General features: G+C 51.9%; 1 protein-coding gene and 1 long non-coding RNA gene across 3 annotated transcripts in view; one reads left to right on the forward strand and one right to left on the reverse strand.

Moving 5' to 3' along the window:
* The first annotated feature begins 213 nt into the window (after window positions 1–213).
* On the forward strand, window positions 214–25,056 carry LOC139079745 (uncharacterized). Of its 2 annotated transcripts, none has more exons than XR_011533659.1 (4): window positions 214–285; window positions 3,122–3,207; window positions 24,426–24,554; window positions 24,937–25,056. It is a non-coding gene; the product is annotated as an uncharacterized lncRNA (long non-coding RNA). The 2 variants fall into 2 exon arrangements; XR_011533660.1 differs by having other exon boundaries at window positions 217–285; window positions 24,930–25,056.
* The window catches only part of OPRD1 (opioid receptor delta 1), a 39,815-nt gene continuing 21,100 nt past the window's right edge, over window positions 7,826–26,540 (reverse strand). Inside the window, exons 2-3 of the mRNA XM_070596791.1 lie at window positions 17,261–17,610; window positions 7,826–14,785 (exon numbers count right to left, since the gene is read on the reverse strand). Coding sequence (XP_070452892.1) covers window positions 14,244–14,785; window positions 17,261–17,610 — 892 coding nt within the window. The 3' untranslated portion in view covers window positions 7,826–14,243. The remainder of the gene's footprint in view (window positions 14,786–17,260; window positions 17,611–26,540) is intronic.

The raw sequence follows: 26,540 nt of genomic DNA on the forward strand, positions 1-26,540 counted from the left end.
TGAAAATACATATGCAAATACCCAGTAATAGATCTAGTATTAGTTTTTCATTGCTCCCACATGTCTTCATGCACCCAGGAGAGAGCAGGTTGTGAATGCCTTGATGTAGCCTCTGCAAAAGTGGTTTCCTCTCCCCATCCCCCTCCCTCCTCAGCCGAAGGGGCGGGGCGAGGAGAAGCCCCGCAGCGGCCCAGCCTCTGCTATTCCAGAACTGCCGCAGGCCCCGCCCCTCCCTGGCGGAGGCGGGCGCCCGGCTCCAGCTCTGTTGGGCCGCGCCGCCTGTGGGTGAGTCAGCAGCGCCAGCGCCTGCCCCGGCCTGATAAGTGTGTGTGCCTGTGAATGTGTGCGTGTTGGGGGTGGCCAGGGAGGGCTCTGTGTTTGTGAGTTTTGTGCGTAGGGAGTACATATGGTGGTGTTTTTGTGATCTTGGCCTTGTTTGTGTCTCTCATTTTTGTGTATTGGGGGGCGGGCATGTGTGAGTTTGACGGTGTGCCTGTGTTGGTGAGTTTGCTTAAAGGGTGTGACTGTGTTTGTGTCTCTTTGTGTCTTATAAACAGGTTGCCCTCCCCCTCGGGGCTCTGGGGACCTAGAGAGCCCTGCCCTGCCCTGGGGGCTTCTGCGTCTAGCAACCTGTGTGTGTTTCTAGCTGAGGCGACTTGTGCACTTGTGTGGGTGAACGTGGTCTAGTCGGTCACTGATGGGGGCTCGTGCTGTCACTGCCTGGGCTGCAGGGCCCCTGCCCCCTGCCACTGCCTGTGAAGTCTGCTCCTCCCTCCCCAGTCTGCCGCCTGAGATGCCCTTGTGAGGGGAGACTCTGCGGAAGGCAGCTTCTGTTTAGCGATCACTACTGTTTTACCTGCCTTCTCTCATTGATCTCACTGGATCCTTACAGCCAAAAACGCTCTGAAGAGAGTCTGAGACTCAGAGAAGGGAGGTGACAGCCCAAGGTCACACGGCTCTCAAGTCCTGGAGGGCTTGATGGTGACAGGCAGGGGGCAGATCTCGCCTCTAGGCTGAGCACCCAGTTTGCCTGGGGCCTGTGGGGAGCTGATAAGCTCAGGGGGCAGGGGAGGGAAGCTGTTTGTGTCTCCCCCTCCTCCTCTGAGTCCTCCTGGGCCTCCAGCCAACTGCTTATCCTTCCAGAGGCTGGACACTGCCACCAGCTTCCACTGGGTGATTGGTCTTGAGTTGGGTGATAAAGAGGCCAGGGGACCTGTTGTGGGGGGGAGGCAGAGAACCAATATGGGAGCATCTGTTCCTTCAACATAACTTTGTTGAGCACATTGTTAAAAACTGAGCAATACCCTGCGCAGTCTCAGAGGGGAAGAGAGCCACAAGGAATGGTGGAGACAGAGTGGGAAGCTGAGGCCTGAGACAGGGCTGTGGCTGGAATCTGTTGCAGGTTGGAATCCTGACTCCATTTACAGGGTGGGTGTGTGACTTGGCCAGTCATATTTCTCTCCTAGCCTGTCTCCTCATCAGTCAAATGAGGTAATGGCACTTATCCTACCTGCCTCTCCCGGCTCCAGGATACTGCAAGGCAGAGCCACTACTTGTAAACTGAGAGTTGCTGTCCGTACATAATGGACATTCCTGATCTCCTATGAGAAAGACGCTAAAGCAGCTTATACCCAGAGCCCAGAGAGGGGAAAGGATCCCATCTGAGGGATTAGGGAATACTGCCTGGAGGAGGTGACCTTCCAGCTCAACTTTTAAGGATGAGTTCACTATATGGAAATGGAAGAGGGCATTCTAGGTGGAGGAACAGTCTGTACAAGGGCCTGGCAGTAGAATAGTGAACATGTGCTCGGGGAACAGAAAATGGGCCGGTATATTTGGAGCACGGAGTGAATCATGAGACCAAATTCTGGAAGGCCTTGAATGCCAGGTTAAGACTGGGGCAGGTGGGTGAGAGGAGATACTGACATTTGGGGATTGCAGGGAGTCTTTTTGGTGGAGACAGCCGCATTCTAGCTGGAGTGTGGCAGTCACTTTGGGGGTTGAGACGGTGGGGGGAATTGGTGGGCAGTGGTTCAGGGACCCCTCCCCAGAAGGAGCCATTTGAAACCTGAGGCACATCCTCAAGATGACATCAAGGTGAGCAAGAGGCTGCAGAGCCCCCTCCGAGGGAAGGATGGGCGTCAGCAGGGATGGAGAAAAAGCCCAGTCAGGTGCCCCAGTCCAGGAAAGGACCCGTGCGTAGGCACAGAAGGTGCCCACCGATGAATATGTAAGGTCCCTGAGTTTGCTGCAGTTTGGGGAGGGGGCCAGTCCCACCAGAAGAACTCGTTCCCAGAGAAGGCGTCATCTCCAGGACCCCCTGTTGAAACAGCCAGTGATTGCCAGGGTCTTCACTAACCTGCTCCCATGAGATAGCCCTATTTTATGGATGAGTAAAATGAGGCTGCGAGAGGTGAAGTGGTCTGCTGGCGATCACACAGCCAGTCAACGGCAAGGCTAAGGCTTGAAGGCAGCGTTCCCTGTTTCCTCTGAGGGCAGGAAGGAGGCTGTGGAAGTGTTTGGGGAAGGCTAAGATTCTGGACCAGAGAACCGTGGAGGAGCAGGTGCCTGGAGAGGAAATATGGTGTCTGCCGCCACCTCGCGGTCACAGAGCTTCTGGAGGGAAGGTGCGGAGCCCGGCCATCCCAGCTTCCCTAGGGCTTAACCCGCGAAAGGGGGCTTTGGGTGCACAAGTGTTAGCTCTGAGGCAAGGGGTTGTGGTGAAAGGCGGTCTTTCAAGTGAGACTATCCTGGATTGCAACCCCAGCCCATGATGACTTGCTTTGGGACCCCAGGCACGTCCCATCCTTGCTCCTCGTCTCTTCTGTCAGTGCCTTTGAGAGGATTAGAAGAGGTTATCTTTACTCTTGTGAAGACCTTCCCAGCCTTTTCTTCGTCTTTGTGTTGGGAAAACCCAGGACCCAGGGGGCAGATCCAGGACTGTAAGTCCTCAAGCTTTTTTGGGGGCCTCTTTAAGAAAAAGAATGCAAAGTTAAGAATACAAAATGCATGTAGCCACTGAAGGCAGGAGGACACAAGTGGGAAGGAGAAGTCAGAGTGGAAAGTGACGGTGGTCTTAACCAATTGAACTTAATGTATTTTACTTATGCAAATTTTACAGAAACATATGACCTTGTGAACACAAGGTCAAGGTCCCTCCTAGGACCTATGCAAGTGTGAGGCCTTGCCGGACACATAATCCTCAAGGTAAGTCCACCCCTAGGCCTGGCAGGGTCAAGTACGAGGTTTCCCACAGGAAATTTGGGAATTCTGAAGCCAAGCAGGATCTGGGTTCATGTCTCCCAGCCCCCGGCCCCAGGCAGGCCTTTCACCCAGATCTTCCAGAGCTTTCTACCTGGAACTGAGTCCATACTCCTCGCACCTTCCATGTGGCCACATCCTCACAGTTGCCTTGCTCCAGCCAGGATGCTCAGGGATCCTCTGTTCTGTCCAGTTGAATCCTCCTTTGCTCTCCAGGCTTGGAGGTCCAACCCCATAAACCCCAGGAAGCCTTCTCTGCCTGCCCTTGCCTCTCAAGACAGAGCCAGCACTGTGGTCAGTACAGAGCTGTTGTCTCAGTTCCTATCAGTTTGCTGCGGCCCACATGTGGTCAGTCCAGATTGACACATCCTGAGCCCTTCCTCTTGCAGCCAGACCTGGGGGATGCGGGTTGGGAGACAGAGAGAGGACTCAGACCCAGTCCCAGCCCTCCTCCAGCTTATAATCTGGTGGTCAAGTAAGACATGGACTGAGTCTTAAAACTTTCAGGCCTGAGAATAACTTAGAGATCAACTAGTCCAAGTGACCATCAGAGTGATTTAGCCACAGAAGCCCAGTGTGGGAAACACTGTGGGAAGCAGGGCTGTTCTGAGGGAAGCAGTGAGTGTGGAGGGGTTAGGGGGGTGGTCCATGTGCTTGGCTCCCCCTGTCCTACCACCTGCTTGGCCTCTCCCAGCCCTTCTAAGGAGCTATGAGTTAGAAACACTGTTCGAGTTCAAGCCCTTTGCTTTAACAGAGGCCCAGCAAGGGTAAGAGACATGGCCAAGGTCACATAACAAGTTAGTGGCCGAGGCTGGATCCAGATCTCATTCTGCTTGATTCCAGGTTTGACCTCTCTTTGCTCAACCTCAATACTGGACACTTGGGGTTGAACCATCCCTTCCCACCCCTGACTCATATCTCCCTGCTCTCACTCTGGATCCTCCATCCACTCAGCACAGCTGGGATGGTGAAGAGAAGCTCAGAAGGGTCCCAGGGGCCCATGGGAGTGGGACGGCAAGGAAGGGGCCCTTTTGGAGCCTCCACACCAAATGAGGGCAGAGGCTGGACTTTTGTCTGTTCATTCACTGCTTTTCCTCAGTCTGAGCACAGAGCCTGCCCCACCGTGAGCAATAAGTATTAGTTGAATGAATGAACTGAAGCAGCAGCTCAGGGTAGGGGAACCTTCCTGGGTGGGAAATCATTTCTCCAGGTTGACCTCATCCACCTCTAGGTGCTTCTTCTGGTCCTATGGGCGTGGGCATCTGAGCTGGGCTTCTTGTGGGTCTTAGTAAATATTTTCCGCTGTGCTGTATCTTCTTCCTTCTCTTTCTCTTCAGAGCAACCTCCTATCAGAGGAGGCTGTTGTGTGACTGGGCAAGTCTCTTCCCCTCTCTGAGCCTCCATCTCCTCATTTATTAAAAATATTCACTTTAGGGGCCAGCCCAGTGGCATGGTGGCTAAGTTTGCACACTCTGCTTCGGTGGCCCAGGGTTCACAGGTTCAGATCATGGGTGTGACCTACACACCACTCATCAAGCCATGCTGTGGTGATGTCCCACGTACAAAACAGGAAGATTGGCACAGATGTTAGCTCAGGGCCAATCTTCCTCACCAAAAAATATACATATATTCACTTTAAAGTGTTTTTAATCTCTCAATTGAAATAATTATTATGACTTTTCATGTGCCAGGCACTGAGTAAGGTACATAGATTGAGAAAATAAGTGAGATAAGAACTGTACAGGACAGTGGTGCCTGACACATCATGGGTGGTCAGCCAGTGACAGTTCTCCACCCTGCCCAGCCCACACTCACCCAGTGTCTCCCAACAGAATGACTCCCCCATTCAAGACCCCCCTTTCAGGAACCAGTTCCAGTCCCCAGCTTCCGGGATGAGGAGAGGAGGGGCAGGTGGGCGAGCTGTGGACCACAGGACCAGAGAAAGGAGTAGTAACGAAATAAGGGTGCCAATGCCAGGCATGGCCAGGAGGTGGCAGCAGCGTCTGTGAAATGAACCTGTGCTGTGGCAACCTCGTCTAAATTTCTCGCAGGCCAGGCTGTTGGGCTGTGATTGAGTGTGCGAACACAGTAGTGTGCCCCGGTGGAAGGTTTGTGTACAAAGAAGTGCGTATGCATGCCTGTGGTATGAACACACGTGTGCATGTGTATGTGAGCAATATGTATACAGGTGCCAGGAGTGAGTCTGGGTGAGAGAACAGAATGCACCCAACAGTGTGAAGGAGTGTGTGTGGGGAGGACGTCTGTGCACACAGTCAGGTGTGTATATGTGTGGGCTCCAGGTCAGTGCGGGTCTGTTTGCATGTGACTGTGTGGTGCATGTGGACCCCCCCCCCCCCCAGCACAGCACCTCTTAACCTTTTGGATCTGGGGCCCCTGGAGCATCCAGTGAATCCTGCAAGGCGCAGTGACACACAGTGCGTACCCCGTCTCAGAGAGCTCTAGGATCACCTGTGGACCCCGGGGTTCCCCTGGATAAGGAAGGATACTCAAATGTTAATGGGGAACTCTGGGGGATGTTTTTACCCCTTCTTTTCTAGCTTATCAGGTTTCTCAGTTTCTATAATGCGCATTCTATAGTAACCACAAATGTTATTGAAGAAAAAAAAGTGTTCCTTTCCCTAGGTCTTTCCTTTTCCCCTCAGAGCAGGGTTCTCATGTCTGCTGATCCCATTTGAAGGGGCCCAGCAGCCTGCTGAGAAAGAGGAGGTCTTGCCCAGCGTGGGGGCGCCCTGATAGCAGCTGGAGGAGGTCCAAGCAGGGCAAAGGGTCAGTACAGAGCAATCAGAGAAGGCTTCCTGGAGGCAGAGGAAGTGGCGCTGACCCAGAGGGTGATGAAGTCAGCGCATGACAAGTCCGCCCTGCCTACTCCATTTCTCTGAAAACTGCCTGCCCTTGGGCTGGGTCACAGCAGGCCTCTTCCCGTAAAGGGTCCCCTTCTCCCTCCAAGGGAGTTTGAGGTTGCAGACAGGCAAGATTGAACTTAGATTTCTAGAATCCCCCATTCGGAAGAGGCATGAGAGATCATCTGGATTTTTCAGGCAACTGGGAGCTATTGAAGGTTAAAGGCAGAGTGTATTTCCCCATCAATGATAATGTGTGCTAGTTACCATGCACAGCTGTTCTCTTGTTGGGCCCTCAGGAAAGTCCTGGTCAGTTGGTTATAATAACTGTTACCCTGTTTTACAAAGAGGAAAGTGAGGCCCAGAGTGGTCATACAGATATGCTTTTCCTCAGGGCCTATGCGGAGGTGAATAGCAATTCTCTACTGTGCACACATACAGAAACACCCAGGTGCTCTCGCACATGCTGTGCAAACACTCTCACCTCCAGAGCTGTCCCCAGCCTCACCGGGAGCTGGCCCTGGGCAGAGCTGCCAGGCCTCTGTGAAGTCTCCTTGACCTGAGTCCCTCTCTGTGAGGAGGGTGAGGCCAAGCAGTCAAGCCCCACCCCACCCAGCAGCCTGGTAGCCCTGCCCGTGCCCCTGCCCACAGTCTGCAGCTGAGGGGGTTGGGATCCCAGATGGGGTCAGAACAGCCCCCCATGGAGCCGCGTGTGTTGGTGCTCATCCCCTTGACACAGCAGGCCCCGGGGTGGGCAGCCCCGGGCTGAGGCTCTGGGTCTCTGAAGGGAAGAGGGGCTCCAGGCCCTGGGCCTTGTCAAGGACCTGGTCACACGTGGTAGGAAGGCAGATCCTGGTCGGGAGGTTTCCCTTCCAGAGAGTGACTGATTAACCCTCGGGGCCAGCAGCTCCTCGGGGAGGAGACCACTGAGGACGTGGAGAAGGCCGCCTCCTCCTTCAGGGCTGCCTTGAACGCACACAGAGAGGTCTGGGGCTTCTGTGGCCAAAGCTAGGGTCTCTGGGGGGCAGGGGAGGGAAAGGAGGTGGGGGGGGTACTTAGTGGGAGCCCCAAGAGGCATGTGGGGTGGGCAGGGCTCTGGAGGAAGAGGGGCATAGATTAGCGGGGTGGGTCCCAGGGAAGAAGGAGGAGCCAGTTAGGAGGGTGGGGGAGGGGAGGGAGGTGGAGAGGCCGGCTCTGGTTTGCAGCCTGCTCTAGGAAGTGGCTCCAGCTCCATGTGCGTCTGTCTCGCCCATCAGATGGGGTTCCATTTTTTTTTTTTTAAGATTGGCACCTGAGCTAACAACTGTTGCCAATCTTTTTTTTGTCTTTTTTTCTGCTTTTTGTCCCCAAATCCCCCAAGTACATAGTTGTATATTTTAGTTGTGGGTCTCTCTAGTTGTGGCATGTGGGACACCGCCTCAACATGGCCTAATGAGTGGTGCCATGTCTGCGCCCAGGATCCGAACCGGTGAAACCCTGGGCCACCGAGGCGGAGCGCGTGAACTTAACCACTGGGCCACAGGGCCAGCCCCGAGATGGGGTTCTTAAGGACAGCGTTGCGTCTCCATCTGAGCCAGGTCCTGAGGGTAGGGCTACACTTTTCACTCAGTGTGAGCAGACGGGTCTACGTCACCCCCCAGACTGGGGCCCCTCTCATGAGGGGACCAAAGAAGGTGAGCAAAAGAAACAGCCAGAGATGTGGACACTGAGAATAGTGCTCACTTTATTGGGAAAACAGAAGGTTGGGTCCTTGGTACCAAGACGAGACCTGGGATAAGCAAAAAGCCAGGTGCTTGAGTCAGGTGTGTTTGTTTTTGACATGCCTGCCTCCCGCACCCCAAAGTGGGGCAGCTCCAATTACAAACAACGGACCCCTAGGCATCCTTTTTCCTACCTCTGGGCAAATGCCCAGTGGATGTTTCCAGTGGATGTCTGTTTCCAAGATCAAGGAACACGAGGGAAATGTCTTTCTCTCTCAGGATGGCAGAGCCCTCAGAACCCATCAACTCCTACCTCTGTCCCTCCATTGTGCAGAGACCCAGAGAGGGACAGAGACCTGCCCAAAGTCACACAGCAAGGAAGTGGAAGACAAAGAGTCAAACCCACATTCCCTGCCTCCTGACTTGGGACACATTCCTAGAGGAGGTTCTAGAAGATAAGCCCCATCAGATGGGTGTCACCTGCACCAACCCCCGTCAAGGGAATCCATCTCCATGCTTCAAATGTTCATGCCATAAGGCCCAGGCCAGTGCCACCCAGAGACCTTTCTTCCCTCCCAGGCTGTGCCCCCTTCTTGAGTCCCTGCCCTGGGAGGGCAGTCCTCGTGAGGACAAAAGGGGACAGCCATGTATAAGGTACTTGGGGAGAAGACATCCTCTTGAAAATTGCTTCTCCAATGCAGGCTATCCCACCTTCTGAAACTCAAGGAGATGGTTAAAAGAGAAAGTCCTTTGCTCCTGAACTGCCTACAGCAGGAAGAGACGTGGCTCAGCACAGGCACAACCCAAAACGTTAGATAGTATTAAAAAGCTCCATGTGTTGAGTGCTTACTCTGCACCAGGCACTTCACTCATCCACTAGGCAGAATACCTACTGGGCGCCAGCTGCAGTGCCATCTGCTAGGGACACTTGTGTGACCAAACAGACACCTTTACTCACAGCCTCTTTCTAAATCTTCACATCTTCTTGCCAGGGAAGGTTGTCATCCATCATTGAGGAGGTGGGCTCAAAGAGTGAGGTGACTTGCCCAAGGTCACACAGCAAAGACACGGCAGGCAGCCAAAAATTACAGAGCAAACAGGTCGTCAGAGTGGGGAGGGAATGGGTGGGGAGAGGGACCTGTCAAGGTCACAGCAGTTTCTTGCATGGCTGGTCCAGGCTTCTGCTGCCAAGGTGATGAGGCCCAGAACCTGGCACCAGGAATGCTCAGTCCATGACCATGAGCTGGACGCAAGGTCTCCCTAATGCCTCTGTGTAATCATGGCGTTTCCTCTTGGGAGACGGAAGGAGGAAAGCAGAGGAAGTGGACTTGACAGACCTAGGATGGGATGCCAGCTGGCCCAGCCATCGAGAAGCCGTGTGGCCTTGGGCAAGTCATTCCCCTCACTGAGCCTCAGTTTCCTCATCTGTAAAATAGGGGTAGTAATAATAATGCCTACTTCATAGTCATGCTGTGAAGATTAAACGCCACCCCATGTCAAGTGCTAAAACAGTGCCATGTATTACCTGCTGTTATCATCACGCTGGCCTCTCCCCGAGGCTCTGCATCTGGGAAGGGCTGTGCACCAGGTGGGACTCATGGCCAGCGGTGGTGACGGAGCTGGAACCTGAGCGACCCCCACTAGCGCTCTATGACATCAGGATGTCCATCTTAAAGGCCCTCACCAGTGCCTCTCTGGACTCTATTTTGAATTGTCAAGCTGCCTGCCTCCAGAACCACACAGCCCGCTGTCCTGGTCCCCAGTGTCCCCACATCTGCAAGCTCAGAGTTGGGGGGACCAGGCCCTGACTCTCTCCAGTCACTCCCCCCAGCTCCCAGCACCACGTGCTCGGTGCCCAGAAGAGAAAGAAAGGAATAAATCCTAATGAGTGGATAAATGATGAGAGAAAGGTGTGTGGATGTGTTTTGTGGGGCCATGATCTGGGGCTCACTTCCTAAGGGCTTTGGAGCCTCTGAGCCTGGACCTGCAGTAGTTGCCAGGTGGGGAAGGCAGCCAGAGGCCAGGTGAGGGATCTGTGGCTGAAAACAGAGGGGCTGGTGTTTGTGCGGAGACCTAGCAGGGGCCCAGCCTAGACTGTTGCTCCTCCAAGTCCTCGCAGGACGCTGGGGGCCCCTCTCCACCTAGAGGAGTGCTTCGAATTCCCAGCCAAGCAAACCTCCTTAAACAGCCGCCTCTAGTACCCCCACAATTATTACAGGATAACCCTGTCTTGGGGACCTACTGTGTGCCAGGCACTTGGGTAGGCACCTCACTCACAGCACCTCCAGCCTTCAGAGGGGGCTCTTGGAAGTGAAGTGACTTGCCTGAGATCACAGTTAGCAAGTGGCCAAGAATCTAGCAAAATCAGGACTCTTATTAGGGACTGAGCATCCTATTAGAGACTGACCCATTCCCTCCTCTTAAATCCAGGAGGAAACAGAAGCTCAGAGAGGGCAAATCCCTTGCCTCGGTCACACAGCCAGTCAGCTTCAGCGCTGAGATTGAATCCAGATTTGGGGCTTCCCAGGCCATGTAGGAGACTGAACTTGACGGCTCTGGTTTACTCCCATCACCCTCCTGCCCTCCCCACCCCCAACCTCTCTTATATGACACTTGACATTATCCATCACTCCTTCCCCCTGGGAACGCCCTCCTCCTCCAGTTTCCATGGCAGCACATTCTCCCCATCCTCCTCCTGCTTCAGCGGCAGCTTCTCATTCTCCAGGGTGGCTCCTGAGCCCAGAAAGCAGGGGGGATCCCCAGGCTGGGTCCCCAGTGTCTTCTTTCTCTTCCTCACTCCCCCTGAACGCTCATCTGCTTTTCCCTCCGCATCTTGAGCTCTGATCTTGCACTGCAGCTCCAATTCTAAGTCATGACAGCTACTTACCATGTGCTGAGAGCTTCCTTCTGTCCTGGGCCCTGCACATCCCCAACTCATTAAATCCTCACAACCACCCCATGAAGAAAGTCTATTCTACAGATGAGGAAACTGAGGCACAGAGAGGGAAAGCCGAGCCTGACTCCAGCCTCATCACTACTCCTATTACAACAAGAAGAGATATGAAACTACAGGACATTTTGAAACCGGAGGCAAAAACTTCCCTCCCACCACCTGAAGAGAGAATGGAAATTTGGGGGGAAACCAGACCCGCTCTACAGTGTTGGGAGCCCTGTGATGATCTAGAATTACGCTGTCAATTTGGAGCTTTAAAATACATCGTGCACAGCATATTTTGAAATGTGAAGATTGGGAGAGCTTCAGGAGGAATGAAGGTTCATGGAAAATTGCCCTTTTCCTTCAGATTTTTCCATTTGGTTTTAAGTCTTCAAAACTCTCATCCCAGGATTCCAGCTACTAATGCTCTTCTTCTTTAGTGATGCCTGGAATTCACTGGAAACTTGGACCCTGGAGTTCCGCTGACCTGAATTCTGTTCCCACTAACAGGCGGTATGACTTAGGAGTGAGTGGTCAAGCCTTACTTGTCGAAAGTAAGGGTAATACTACTTCCCCTGCTGAGTTGTCATGCAGATCTGGGGGATAATGTGCATACAGCACTTGGCACGGAGCCTGGCACACAGAAGCGCTCAGTGGGGCCCCATGCTCCGGCTGCACACAACTTCTCAGGTTTGCTAAGCACATTTCCATGGTTTTGCACAAGCTGTTCCCTCTTCTTGGTGGCCAACTCCTACTCATCCTTTAAGGCCCTCTGACTTTTTCCACCTCTTCTACACTTACTACAAATATGTGTTCCAGTAAAACACTAGAAAAGGCACTTCCCTGTGACACCCTCCCTAGGGCTCCCTGTCATTGCATGTCACTGCACCGAGATGCAGTGATCTGTTTATGCTTTGGTCCCAACAGGGGCTTGAACTTCCTGAGGGCAAGGACATATCTGATTAATTTCTGAGTCCCAGTGGCCAGCATGCACAGCCTGGCATGAAGTAGATTTCAACACAAGTTTGCTTTACCTTAAATGCACGTGGTCTGGATCCAGCCCCTGCTGCCCCAGGACAAATTTATGTCTAAGAAATGGTCAAAAGAAGCCAGATCTATTACAGCCACTGGAAGTGGCAGTGAGTGGACCCAGAGCAGCCTTGAGACAGGCCTGTCCTGGGAGAAGTTGAAGGGGACATAGTCCTTGCAAGCGAATAAACAGCCTTGGTTTCAATGTCACCTCCTTCAGGAGTCTTCCTTGGGTCCTAAATTGTCCCCTTTCTCTGAGATCTCCCCAAGGCATTAGCAGAAGGGGTCCCAAGTGTTGACGAGTGTCCCGGAGTGTCCCCTGCCTTGCTGAAACTCCCCCACCCCCCACATTCAGACACAGGTCCCTACAGTCATAGGCTCCATTTGGAGGATGAAGGTGATGTAGGTGGGCCGGGACTCCAGGCCTAGGTAGCCTGGCAGGATGGCTCAGTGCTGGGCACTGCCCCACATCTTCCAGGGTGCCCGTGGAGCCTTTCCTAGAGGAAGGAAATCCCCAAGTCTGGGGCTTCAGGGGACCTCACCCTGAGAAGGGGGCTGTGCTTTGCCCCCTAAGGGCATGCCTACCCCCAGTGTGCCCAAAGCCCATCTTGGTGCCTAAGCCCCGCCCCGCCCCCCCCCCCCGCATGCTGGAGTGACAGCCTCTCAGACAGGGGAAAGGCTTTTGTTCCCAAAAAATGACTGTCAAAGGGAGAAGAGGTATATTGTTTCTTTTTTTTTTGTTTGAGACAAAGACGTCAATTTCTTTCCATCTGTCCCAAAAAGGGAAGAAAATTAAATTTGTTTTTACAAGGATGTCAGCACACTGCTTCAACAGGGATTCAGGGGTGCGGGCCCCAGGCAGTGTCTGGGGGGTGGGGGCGAAGGTGGGGGGAGAGGAGATGAAGCATGGAGGAGGCACAGGGAACAAGGACAGGCCCTGATATAGGGGGAAGCAAAGACCGGGGAAAGCCTGAATAAAATGCCAAACGAATGAAGAGAAAAACTTCTATGCCCAGCTCCGGGTGGACCCTGCCCTCAGCAGCTTGAAAGGGGCAGCTAGAGCAGCTGAGGGACCTGGGGGGGGTCCCTGGGGGAAGGGGAGAGGGGAGCACACACTGACGCTAGCATCACAGTCATAAATGCCTTCTTCCTGCCAGTTCCTTCAAAGTCAAGGCTCTGGGCAGGCAGTTCCAGTTCACCAGAAACACTGGACTCCCTGGGGGCAGCCAGCTGTTGGGAGAAGGGAGAGAGGATTTCTTGGAGATTCTTCTCAGGGGCCCAAGAGCCAGAGGCTGAGAGGAGGAAAAGTCCATACGGGTCTTCAGACGCCCCCACCAGTCCAGGTGCACTCACCATCCACGGACTCTAACCAGAGTGGTCCTCATCCTCCAGCACCTGGGCCAGAGAAAGCAGGGCACTGGGGACCCCTAAACGGTCTGCCCTCTAGCTGGAGGACCTAACCTCAGAGCAGAAGCCCCCTCCTCCTCGGCCCCTCACCCCCACCCCTGGTACAGAGGCTGACTTCCAGCTCCAGTTTTGGAGCCAAGGGACCTCCTCACTCTTTCCAAGTCCTGTTAGAACTCAGGGCTGGGGATCCTAGCCCAACTGAGGCTTTGTCCCACTATCCTATCCTGGAGCCACTGGCCCTGCTCCACTGTCCTGTCCCAAACCCCACTGGGATGCAGTGCTGGAGAAATTACTTGGATGCTGAGGTACCCCTGCCCATTCCAAGGAAATGACTGTCAAGGAGAGAAAAGGTATATTGTTTCTCTCTCTCACTCTCTCTCTCTATAAAGATGTCAAGTTGGACCTGGACCTTGGGGAGGCCAGTCTCTTGCTGGAACTCGGGGCTGGGACTCTATCCCAAAGTTGAGGCCTCCGTCTGCTGCACCCAGGCCCTATCTTGAGCTATAGCCACACTTCACTGTCCTGCCCTTCTGTCCTGCCCAACAAGAGGCCCCTCCCCACTACACAGAGACCAATCTTGCAGCTCAATTCTCAAGTGACCATCCCCACCACTGCCCTTCCTGGGTCCTGGGTCCTGGATCTTCAGGTCTCAGGCCAGATCCCCACTCCTGCAAGCCTGCTCTGGGTTAGAACTCAAGGTTGTCCCAAGGTTGAGGCCCATCCCATTGCAGAAGCCCTGTTCGGCGGCCCAGTTCTGGAGCCACAGGTCCCACTCCCCTGGAGTCCCTAGCTTCACCACCACCTTCCAACCCAACCCAGAGCCCCCGACCACGCCCTCAGCCCAGAGGCCCTGCCCCACCGTCCTGCCCTCTGCCCCGCCCCAGACCAGAGGTCCACCCCACTGCAGGGACCCCATCTCTTGGCCCCTGCCTGGTCTCAAGCTGGCCCCCTTCTCCAAAAGAGGCCTCTTCTGCCCCTTTCCGCGCTGTGGCCCCCAGTGTGACGGCCAGGTCACTCCGGAGGGGCGCGCGGCGGGCCGGCCCAGCCTGGTCAGGCGGCGGCGCCACCACCGGGCCCGTCGGACGGGGTGCAGGCGGTGACCCGCTCGCGGGCCGTGGCTTCGCGGGCGCGGCCGAAGCTGCCGGGCTCGGGGCGGCTGCAGGGCGTGCGGCAGAGCTGGCGGAAGCAGCGCTTGAAGTTCTCGTCGAGGAAGGCGTAGAGCACTGGGTTGAGGCTGCTGTTGGCGTAGCCGAGCGCGATGCACAGGTGCAGCGCGGCCACCACGAGTGGGTCGCGGCGGTCGATGTCCACCAGCGTCCAGACGATGACGAAGATGTGGATGGGCGCCCAGCATACCACGAAGGCGCCCACCACCACCAGCACCATGCGCGTGATGCGCCGCAGGCTGCGGTCCTTCTCCTTGGAGCCCGACAGCAGGCGCACGCTGCGCAGGCGCAGCAGCATGAGGCCGTAGCACACGGTGATGATGAGTATGGGCACAACGAAGGCGAAGAGAAACACGCAGATCTTGGTCACCGTGTCCCAGTACCAGCTGGGGCTGGGGAACTGGAGCATGCACACCACTGCCCCGTCTGGTCGGGAAAACAGGGAAAGACAGACAGGGGGTGAGGGGCTTGTGGCCTAAGGGACCCTACCTGCCTGCTCGCCCACCCTTTTCGGCTCGGTCAAGTCACACTGCCTCCTCCTGGCCTTTGCTCAAGGCGATTCTTCTACCTGGAATGTCCTCCGTCACTTCTGCACTTGGTGAACTCTTACTCATCCTTCAAGATCCCAGCAGGATTGGCTCTAATCCAGTGGGTCTCCTTTCCATATTCCTCCCCAGTCCTTTATAAGCCTCTATGTCCATGGGCAGCCGGAATGACAGAATTTAGCCCAAGCCCACCAAATGTGGGTCATTATGATAAGTCAACACTCCACACATTTCCAAAGTAGTTCTAGTGAGGACACTACTGCTAAGACTGATGCAGAGGGCCTGACTAAGAGCAGGAGTCAGGCCCTACTAACTGCGTGCTGCGGCCTTGGGCAAATTATTCAACCTCTACAAGAGCTAACATAAGGTGGGACTGACAGCAGTACCTGAACCTCACAGGGCCCTTGTGGGGATTAAATAGGCCAAGGCATGCAAAGCATTTAGCACCGAGGGGTTCAAGCTCTTGGTGCACTCACAGGGCAGGGGGGCAGGCACACGTGGGAGTCCAGAGGTCACGACCAGGGCCAGGGAGGCAGACCTCAGCTTAATGTCAAGAACTTTCTGACTGCCAGACTCGTCTAGAGATAAGAGGGGCCCCCAGGATTCAATGAGCGCCCTGTTCCTGGAGCGTGGGCTTGGGCTGGATGAGCACTTTTGGGGATGTTGTGGGATTCAGGCACAGGGCTGAGGCTAGCCCAGGGGACTCCCCAGATATCTTGGAATTCTGGAATTTGAGGAGCCATACAGAGGAGCCTGAGAGTTGTGAGAAGGGGGCAGAGGAGCCACAGACAGAGTGGATCCACAGGACCTCGGGCTGGCAGGACCCCTCAGGGATGACTGAGTCCAAAGACTTCATTGTACAGATGGCAGAACAGACCCAGGGGAACAGCTCTTGTCCAAGTTCACACAGGAAGTGGTATACAGAACCACGTGCTGATGGCACACACTGGGTGTGTTTGTGTGTGTCTGTGTGTGAGTGTGTGGAGTGAGGAGGCCCATCTGGCCCGGCCCCCAGAAGGACTGCAGTCAATGGACCGTAAACTGAAGGCTGACAGTGAGGAGCGGGGCCCAGCTGCTGAGCCAAGCCCAATCACTGAGAGGACGTATAAGCACACTGGGGGCTCCACCCTTGTTAGAGTCAAGGGCAGCCAAGAGACCTCCCACCACGCCTGTTCCCCTCTCCCACCGCAGCAGCGACAATCTGCACATCTTCATCCCAGGGGCCAAAAAGAGCAAGAAAAATAGGAGCAGGAGCTTTGGGTTCTAGGCCAAAGTCCACCAAATGTCTGGCTGTGTGACTCTAAGTAAACCACTGACCTGTCCGATTCTCAGTTGCCTTACGGTCAAATGGACGTAGGAGTCCCTGTCTTGTCTATCTCACAGGCTGAAACGTTCTAATTGCTCCTTTTTATTGGGCCTTGGCAATGAGCCAGGCCTTGTCCTGAGTGTGTGGCTCACAAGGCCAGTGACCAGTGTCTTTGGTGCCCTGCTAAACCACTTTTCCCACTTCCTCACATCAAGTTGGGGCACGTGAGCAGCTCTCACTAGGAAGAGATGGGCCATGACATTTGAAAGTGGTGGTGCTTTCTCACCACTCCCTCTCCACCTTCATCTGCTGGCCAGATGCCTGCAGGGGAAGATTCCCAAACCAACGTCTGGGGCCTGGGTCCCTGAATGACTGTGTGGAATGGAGCCCCTCCTCCTCTTACTCATACTGGACTGGGATGTGAGTGAGAAATAAACTTCTACTGGGTTAAGCCACTGAGCTCTGGAGATTGTTACAGCAGCTACCCAGACTGGTACAGGTAGTTACTGTGCTAATTACCATTTTACTCTGGGGAAATGCACCTGTTTGTCATTCTCTGAAAGCCATTCTCTAGGCCTTGCTTTGGTCATCTGAGGCAATGGTTTTCAAATTGGGGTGGGACTGCAGATCTGGTGGCCTCCACTGCTCACTGGTCCAGGGACACCCTCACTCCATTGGCCATCCATCCATCTCCCTATAGGTTAGTCATCTACACACTTCTGGCCAGCTGCCACAGGCATATAAATCAGCTATCCATAAGCCCATTCATAAGTTTCCTTTGGCCAGCAACCTATGTGACCACTGACCAGTCATTCATCCTCACAACAGTCAACCATTCCCATTCCTCATTGGCCAACCATTCCCATACCCATTGGTTGACTATCCACACTGCCACTGGCCAGCCATCCACACCTGTCATTGATCAGCAATCCACACCTCCACTGATGAACCACTGACACTCACCCTGGTAAGTGGCCTGCAAACCCACAGAGGCCCGTGTGCTGCCTCCTGTGGTCAGTAGCCTGCACCACAGCTCCCTCACTCACTCACCCCGGGGGCGGGTCACAGCCATGACCATGATGGGTACACCAACACCTGAGGCCAGGACCCAGATGCAGATGTTGATCAGCTTGGCCTTGGCGGGTGTGCGGAAGTCCAGGGCCTTGACAGGGTGGCAGACAGCAATATAGCGGTCGACACTCATCATAGTGAGTGTGAAGATGCTGGTGAACATATTGTAGTAGTCAATGGAGAGCACAACCTTGCAGAGCAGTTCCCCGAAGGGCCAGGTCTCCATCAGGTACTTGGCGCTCTGGAAGGGCAGCGTGCTAGTGGCCAATGCGTCTGCCAAGGCCAGGTTGAAGATGTAGATGTTGGTGGCTGTCTTCATCTTGGTGTACCTTAAAAGAAAATGCATGTATAACTGTTCCATTTCACAGATTTCAGTTTCCCGTGAGACTCAGGGAGGTGAAGCGACTTGCCCAAGGTACAGATTTGCCCAAAAGTCAGGGGCAGAGGAGGAACTAGAACCCGGAATGATCTGATTCAGCATCACTCCTTTCCACTCTAACGGATGAAAAGGATTTCTCTGGCTGTGTGTGACTTGGGCAGAAGCTTATCTTCTGAGGGGTGCTAAGCAATATGGATAAACATAAAACTGGAATCCAGAGGAAAATAGCTCTGGATTCTACTCCTGCCTCTACCATTTATTAGCTGAGGGAATCTGGGCTAGTACTTTGAACTTCCTAAGCCTCAATGTCTGTGACTGCAAAGAGATGGGTGATGCATTTACCAACCTCATAGGGTTGTTCTGAAATGTAATGAGATGATACAGCACTTAGCGCTGAGCCCACAGCACAGTAAGTGCTCGGATATGAAACCTGTTACTATTCTTCATATATACAGAATGAAGCTGGGGGCTAGACCAGAGTGACTTGACCCTCTGGCCTCTACCACTGGCCTAGTCTTTTGAGAATATGATTGGCCAGCTCTGAGGAAGGCACTCTGCCTACCAGGCTACCTTAGACATCTTGGGGTGTCCTCTGTGGCAGACCAGAGCTCCAAGTCCTTCCTGTGGTCCCATCCAGACCTTCTTACCTCCATGCAGCTGGACTCACCCAGCAGTGGGGAAGGGAAGCAGGTGACCGTGTCACACATCTGACCCAGGGCATGAGCCGAGGTGTCCAAGCCAGAGGTCTGCAGCCAAGCCCTGTCCCCAAAACTCCCCGACATCCCTCCATGCTCTATGCTGCCAGATGGCTGCGTGCACTGCAGCTGGCCCCTGAATGGCCAACATTTACAGTCATGGCCCCTTCTGTGCCAGGGCCTAGGCTGGGCACCAGGCACCACTGGAGGAGGCCGCATACACTGAGATGGACTGTCCCAGTGCTGTGTGATCACCGCAGAAACACACAGGTACCCAGGGGTAAGGCCTGCTTTCATGCCCTTGGAATGATCTGAGAAACCCAGAGAAGGGATGCATGGGCAACTCCTCAAATTTCAGAGCAGGAAGAGGCCTGAGAGATTGAGGAGAAGTGATTTCATTAAAGTGTGGTCCAAGGACTCCCTTCAGAATTACTGGAAGCACATGTGAGAAACGCAGATTCTTGGGCCCCACCCCAGACCTGCTAAATCTTAATCTTTGGAAATCAGACCTGGCAATCTTCATCTTTAACAAGCACCCCCTCCCTGAAGTGATTCTGATGGACTCTAAAGGTCGAGAAACACTATGCAGCCTAAAGCCCATAGTGGGGAGAGACAGGGAAACTGAAGCCCAGGGAGGTGGCATGACTCACCCAAGGCCACATTGTGATGGTGGCACAGCCAAGCAAGAACTTAGACCTCAGGACTCCCAAACCAGTGCTCTCTCTTCACTCTACCCCACGGGTGGAACCACACTGCGTGCCTCTACTCCTCTAGAATCCCCCTGATACCATGCGCAGCCCTGGGCCCCCAGGATGCTGCAGGGGTCCCGTGAGAGCTGATGGGGGCACATGGAGCGCGCTCAATGTGTTCTGAATGACTGAACGAATTCCTATCAGCTGTGGCTGTTCCTTCATGGAGTGACTGATTTTTTTGGTTTAAAAAGAAAATTGACTCATTCATTGTCCTCCAGGGCCAGCATCTGTCCCACTCCCTCCCGAAATAGCTGTCATTTGCCCTGGAACGGGGGAAGCAAAAAGTTTCGCTGGCAGACAGCAGAACGGCAAGTCTCGGAAGTCTGCCTGGAGCGGGTGCGGGATCACAGCTGTGTGGGAGGCGGGCTCAACCCCACAGCTGACTTGCCTAATTTCGCTGCTTTTACGCAGAACAATTAGAGGCTGTTCTTTGCCTGCTATTTTGATTTGTGAAGGATCCTTCCATTCCCAGGGGGGCTGGGATGCTGGGAAGTAGGTGATGAAGCTGCTGTAGCTGGTCCAGGCAGGCCTGAGAGGCACAGGGCTGACTCTGCCAGGCAGAGCCCTAGGAGCTCCTCTCTGAACAGGCCTCCCCCGCACAGCTAACCGGCTGCCAGGCCCCGTCCTATGGGCCTCCTCGGACACATCATGCCGCTCTCCTGCCCTCAGCCCCCCTGTGGCTCCCCAAAGTTCTCTCCACGTTCCACAAACTGGCCCCAACCACCGCTCGGCCTCAGCTCCCAGAACATTCCCCTTGACGGATGTGCCCTACCCCCACCCCCTCCGCCTCTTTGCTGTTCCTCAGACACATCAAACCCTGGGGTGCTGTTCCCTCTGCCTGGAACCCCAAATTTTGCATGGCTTGCTCCTTCACTTAATACAGGACTCGATTCAAATGTCACTTCTTCAGAGGCCACCACAACCATCCCTTTCCCCACTATCACTCTCTATCTCCTTATATTGCTCCACTTTTCTTTATAGCGTAAACCACTGCCTGACATATTTATCTTCTCTTCTTTCCGTCTGCCTCTTGAGCCCGTGTAAGCTCCCTGAAGGCTTTGTCCATTTTGTTCTCTGCTGTGTCGTCAGGCCTGCGAATGGTGCCTGGCCAATAGCAGGCTCTCGATATGCATTTGTCACATGGATGTCTTGGTCCAGGCCTTGTCAGCCCTCCTGGGGACTACTGCAGCAGGCTCCCTCCCCCAGAGTTCATCATCAGCAGAAGTCAGGGCACTCATTACAAAAGACAGACTTGCTCAGGACACTCTCCTGCCTACAGCTCTTCCACGGCTCGCCACCGCCATGTGGACGAAAGCCACACTCCTCAGACTGGCATTCCGTCTGGGCAGACTCCTTCTCAAAGTACCTTCCCGTCACATCCAGCCACATTTATAGCGCCCCAGACGCTCGGTCTAGCACGCGCTCCCTCCTAAGAGACAGCCAGTGTAATGGTTTGCGGGCATCCCTCCAGATCACATAGATGTATATAGTTTTTTATAAAATTTTATTTCTGCCAATTTAATTCAATTATATAGTCTAAAAAAAATCCTATAGTACTATAATGAAAACAGTCCTCCTGTTGCCCCACCCTTCCTTGCTCCTCTGTCCTGCTCCCCAGAGGCAACCACTTTTAATGTTTTTAGTTATTCTTCCAGTGATTATCTCCATAATTCTAAATAATGTGCTTAAATGGCTATTTTCTTGATTTATCAATTTTAGACAGTATGTGTCAAAGTTTGTATTGGGTTAAGCCAGGCTATGCAGCAGTAACAAATAATCCCAACATCTCCGTGGCTTAAGACAATAAAAGTTTATGTCTCATCTTTGCAGAGTCCATTCAGTGTCTCCAGGACCGTTATATTCCATGTGGCAATTCCAGCCTGTTTCAATCTGGTGGCTCTGCCATCTTACCCTAAGGCCTCCTTGATCTCCACAGAGGGAGAAGAGACAGTGGCAGGGTCATCTAAGCTCCAATCTAGCTGCAACACAACACTTCCACCTGACACGGACTGGCCAGAACTAGTCATATGGCCCCACTCAACTGCAAGGGGCGAAGAAGTAGTCTTCTATGTGCCCAGAAGCGGGGAGAACCAGATGTTGGTGGGCACTAGTAATGTCCTCCACAACTCCCTAATATGGTAGAGGAGGATTAACGCTCCTACGCTACCCAACTCCACCTCCTCTCTCCATCCTTTCAACACAGTTTTATCACAACTTTTAAATTTTTAGCTAAAGTAATATTCCGGGTTTACATTCTTTTTTTTTTTATAGGGTTTGTATTCTTATGGCTTTGTAGATATTGTCCACTGCGGAGCCAAATGGTCTATTATAATTACATTTGTTTTCCAGTACAGATTTTTGTTTTTCCTGGAGTTAATAAGTGCCTCTCTTTTTCATTTGCTTAGTTCTGTGTATATATTGCTAAATCTCCTCAAACATTCCAGCAGACCTTTGAAATGCCTCTTCTATATGGTCACATAATCTGTCAGTCCCTCCTGTCTTCCTAGCGATCCACCTCCTGAAGCCTTCCTCCTCCCCTTTCAATCTGGGGCTGGTCGCTTTCTACACCAGCAGCACACCTGTCCTCCTGTATTAGAGAACACGTGTCCCGGTTTGAGAGTCTTTTCCATCTTGGTTTATGCCCTCATCTTAGTGGGGAACATTCTCTAGTCATTTCCTAACAAAGAACACATAGGAAGTAAAATTTTAACACCTTTGCATGTCTTAAAAATGTATTTATTCTATCCTCACTTCTGATTTCTTTGACTGTAGACAGAATAATAGGTTGGAAATAAATTTCCATCAGAATTTTGAGAGCACGGCCCCCTCATCTTCTAGCTTCCAGTGTTGCCACTAAGGTACCTGGAACCCTTCTGATTCCTGGTGACTTGTATGTAATCTGTCCTCCCCACCTCCAAAACTTTTAGGAGCTTCTCTTTATCCCTGGTTTTATGACGTTTTGTGATGATATGCCTTTGGGTGGCTCTTTTTCATTTGTATTGGGCCCTCTCATTCTGAAGATTTATGTCCTTCAGTATGAAATATCTTCATTTCTTTGATAATTTACTTCTCTCTGCTTTCTCTTGAATCCTTGAAAAATCTGTTAGTCAGATATTGGGCCTCCTGGATTGATCCTCTAATTTTCTTTTCTTTTTTTTTTTGTTTTTGAGGAAGATTAGCCCTGAGCTAACATCCACCACCAATCCTCCTCTTTTTGCTGAGGAAGATTGGCCCTGAGCTAACATCCATACCCATCTTCCTCTACTTTATATGTGAGATGCCTCCACTGCATGGCTTGATAAGGTACATAGGTTCGGGCACAGGATCCAAACTAGCAAACCCTGGGCTGCCGGAGCAGAGTGCGCAAACTTAACCACTAAGCCACCAGGCTGGCCTCTCTAATTTTCTTCTCTTTTCTATTTTCCACCTCTTTGTCTTTTTGGTACATCTTCTGGGAAATTTCCTTTTTATTATCCCTCAACCTTTGTCTTGACTTTTTGGTTTATTTTTTTTTAAAGATTTTATTTTTTCCTTTTTCTCCCCAAAGCCCTCTGGTACATAGTTGTATATTCTTCGTTGTGGGTCCTTCTAGTTGTGGCACGTGGGACGCCACCTCAGCATGGCTCAATGAGCAGTGCCATGTCCGCGCCCAGGATTCGAACCAACGAAACACTGGGCCGCCTGCAGCGGAGCACATGAACTTAACCACTCGGCCACGGGGCCGGCCCCGACTTTTTGGGTTGTTTTAAGATTTTATTTTTCCTTTTTCTCCCAAAGCCCCCCAGTACATAGTTGTGTATTTTTAGTTGTGGGTCCTTCTAGTTGTGGCATGTGGGATGCTGCCTCAGCATGGCTTGATGAGCAGTGCCATGTCCACACCCAGGATTCGAACTGGCAAAACCCTGGGCTGTTGAAGCAGAGTGCGCGAACTTAACCACTCGGCCACAGGGCCAGCCCCCTGTATTGACTTTTAATTTTATTTTGGCTCTCATGTTTTATTTTCCCAGTATTGTTTCTTTTTGTCTTATTATTCTCTCTCTCTCTCTTTTTTTTTTTTGGTGAGGAGGATTGGCCCTGAGCTTACATCTGTTGCCAATCTTCCTCTTCATTATTTTTTTCCTCTCCAAAGCCCCAGCACATAGTTGTATATCCTAATTGTAAGTCATTCTAGTTCTTCTATGTGGGATGCCGCCACAGCATGGCTCAATGAGCAGCACATAGATCCACACCCAGGATAGTAACCAGCGAACCCCAGGCCACCAAAGCAGAGTGCACAAACTTAACCACTCAGCCACTGGCCGGCCCTTTATTATTCCTTTTTTATATAGCAGTTATAACAGCTTATTTCATGGACACAATATTTTGTCTTATCTCTCTGAGGATACTAATAATTTTTGTTTTGTATTTCCTTCTGCTCTTTGCATTGTCTGTTTACTTCAAACATTTCTGTTTACTTGTCTGCTTTGTCCTCCCTCTTTTGTCCTGGAGACATCTTTCAAATATCTGGTGATACATGACTAAAGGTTAATCTTTGAGTGAAGCACCAAATAACCAATTGGCAGTTGTGTGTGTGTGTGTGTGTGTGTGTGTGTGTGTCAGTACAGGGGCCCTGTCACCCAGCAGGCTTCACTATAGGGGGACCGAGCGAAGACCTAGCTTTTACGCTAGGGGACATCTAAAGATCACTGTCTGTAGGTCTCTTCTCCGGGTCTCGTCTCTCTTTCAGAGAAGGATCCTCCCCCGTCCTGCCTAGGGAGCACACTTCTGGCTGCCAGGATTCTGGCAGCAGAGCTGGAGACAGGGTCTGGGGATGCCCCCGTTTTCCATTTGGTATCTCACTCTGACCTTTTCTGTATCTGCAGGGCTTGAGTTCAGAGTTCCTCCAGGTTAACTCCCCTAGGGAAAAATCCTTGACCTCCTGCAGCGTGGAGGGGTGCTCACCGGGTCGTGCAGGTACAAGAGTGGGGGTCCTCAGGGGATAACCAATCCCATGGCCCCGTTTTCAGTCCCACAGCTCACCCCTGCTCGGCCTGTTACTCCTCTTCCAACTGCTTTTCATCATCCAAATATGTGCTGATATCGCTTAGGGAACATAAACTGAGGCACAAGAGGTGAACTCACCTGCCCAAGGTCACGTGGCAGGTAAGTGTCAGGGCCGGTGTGTAGCTCAGGCTGTCTAGTGCCAACATGCGGTAATGACTGTGTCATACTGCCCCTCAGTGCTTGTTACCCTCCTCCCTGCCCCGCCTCTCACAGTTAGTGAAAAAGTCAAGGAATGGGATTTATTATAAGCTGAGGTTTGTTCACTCATCCAACAGGTATTAACTGAGCACCTGGTACGTGCCAAGCACTGAGCAAGGGATACAGGAGTGAAGACATTGTAGCTTCTTGAAATTTCTGGTCTCAGGGAGGAAGCAGACATCGAACACATTGCTGCACGAATTAAGGTATAGTTACTCACTATTACCACTCTACCATGAAGGGTAGGAACAGGGTATAGTGATGGACACTACCCAGGGGGAGTGTGGGAGGGTTTGTGGAAGGACCTTGGCTCAGACTGGGGGGTCAACGATGGCTTCTCTGAGATGTGCCATGAACTGGATTGTATCCCCCTCAAATTCCTGTTGAAGCTCTAACCCCCAATGTGAATGTTTGGAGATGGGGCCTTTGGGAGACAGGTGTAGATGAGGTCATGAGGGTGGGAACCTCTTGATGGGATTAGCGCCCTTATAAGAAGAAACACCTGAGAGCTCATGTGCATGCACGCTCTCTCTCACTCTCTCTCTTTCAATCTTTCTCTCTCTCTCTCCTTGCCATGTGAGGACACAGCAAGAAGGCAGCCATCTACAAGCCAGGAAGAGAGCTCTCACCAGAAACCAACTATGAACCTTGATCTTGGATTTTTAGGCCCCAGAGCTGTGAGAAAATAAATTTCCACTGTTTAAGCCACCCAGTCTAGGCTATTTTGTTATGGCAGTTCGATTGACTAAGACAAGGTGACATTTCTACCAGGTTGGGAAGAATGAGAAGGAGTCAGCTATGTGAAGATAAGGGGGTAGGTTGTTTCAGAATAGCATGTGCAAAGACCCTGGGGCAGGAAAGAGCTTGACAAGCTATAGGAATGGTCAGAAATCAGGTGTGACTAAAGGGCACTGAGCCAGAGAGGAAGCAACAGGAGATGCAGCAGAAGTGAGCAGGGGTCAAATCACACAGAGCCTTTGAGCCAAAGCAAGAAGTTTGGATCTTATTCTGAGCACAATGGGAAGTCCCCAGAGAGTTTAAGCAGGGAGTGATGTGGTTTCATTTATGTGTGTTTCTTGAAAGATCATTCGGACTGTGGTGTGGAGGTTAGATGGAGGGGAGAGCAACAGTGGGCAAGAGACTGAACTTTCTAGAAAGATAAGATAAATAGTTTATTTCCCCACCCTTCAAAACCCTACCGTTGGTCTCTATTCTTCTTTTTTTTCTATTTCAAAAAGTTGTAGATATGACATTAGACCCTTACCTTACACCATGTAAAAAAAATTAACTCAAAATGGATGAAAGATCTAAATGTAAGAGCTAAAAATATAAAACTCCTAGAAGAAAACATAAGGGGAAGCCTTCATGACACTGGATTTGGCAACGATTTCTTGGATATGATACCAAAAGCACAGGCAACAAAAGAAAAAATAGATAAACAGGACTACATCAAAATTGAAAATTTTTGTGCATCAAAGGACACTATCGACAGAGTGAAAAGGCCACTGACAGAACGGGAGAAAATATTTGCAAGTCATATATCTGATAAGGGGTTAATATCCAGAATATATAAAGAACTCCTGGAATTCAACAATAAAACAGCAAGCAACCAGATTAAAAAATGGGGAAAAAACTTGAATAGATATTTCTCTAAAGATATACAAATGGCCAATAAGCCTGTGAAAAGATGCTCAACATCATTAATCGTTAGGGAAATGCAAATCAAAAACACAAGGAGATACCACTTTGCCTCTATTAGAATGGCTACTATCAAAAAAACAGAAAATAACAAATGTTGACGAGGATGTAGAGAAACTGGAACCCTTGGACGTTATTGGTGGGAATGTAAAATGGTGCAGCTGCTGTGGAAAATAGCATGGCAATTCCTCAAAAAATTGAAAATAGAATTGCCATATGATCCAGCAATTCCACTTCTGGGTATATACCCAAGAGAATTAAAATCAGGGTCTTAAAGAAATATCTGTACACCGATATTCACAGCCGCACTATCCACAATAGCCAACAGGTAAAAGCAACGCAAGTGTCCATCGATGAATGAAGGGAGAAACAAAATATGGGATCAACATACCATGGCATACTATTCAGCCTTAAAAAGCAAGGAAATTCTGACACCTGCTACAACATGAATGAACCTTGAGGACATTGTGCCAAGTGAAATAAGCCAGTCACAA

The sequence above is a fragment of the Equus przewalskii genome, chromosome 2, assembly GCF_037783145.1.
Source record: "Equus przewalskii isolate Varuska chromosome 2, EquPr2, whole genome shotgun sequence".
NCBI classification, from domain to species: domain Eukaryota; kingdom Metazoa; phylum Chordata; class Mammalia; order Perissodactyla; family Equidae; genus Equus; species Equus przewalskii.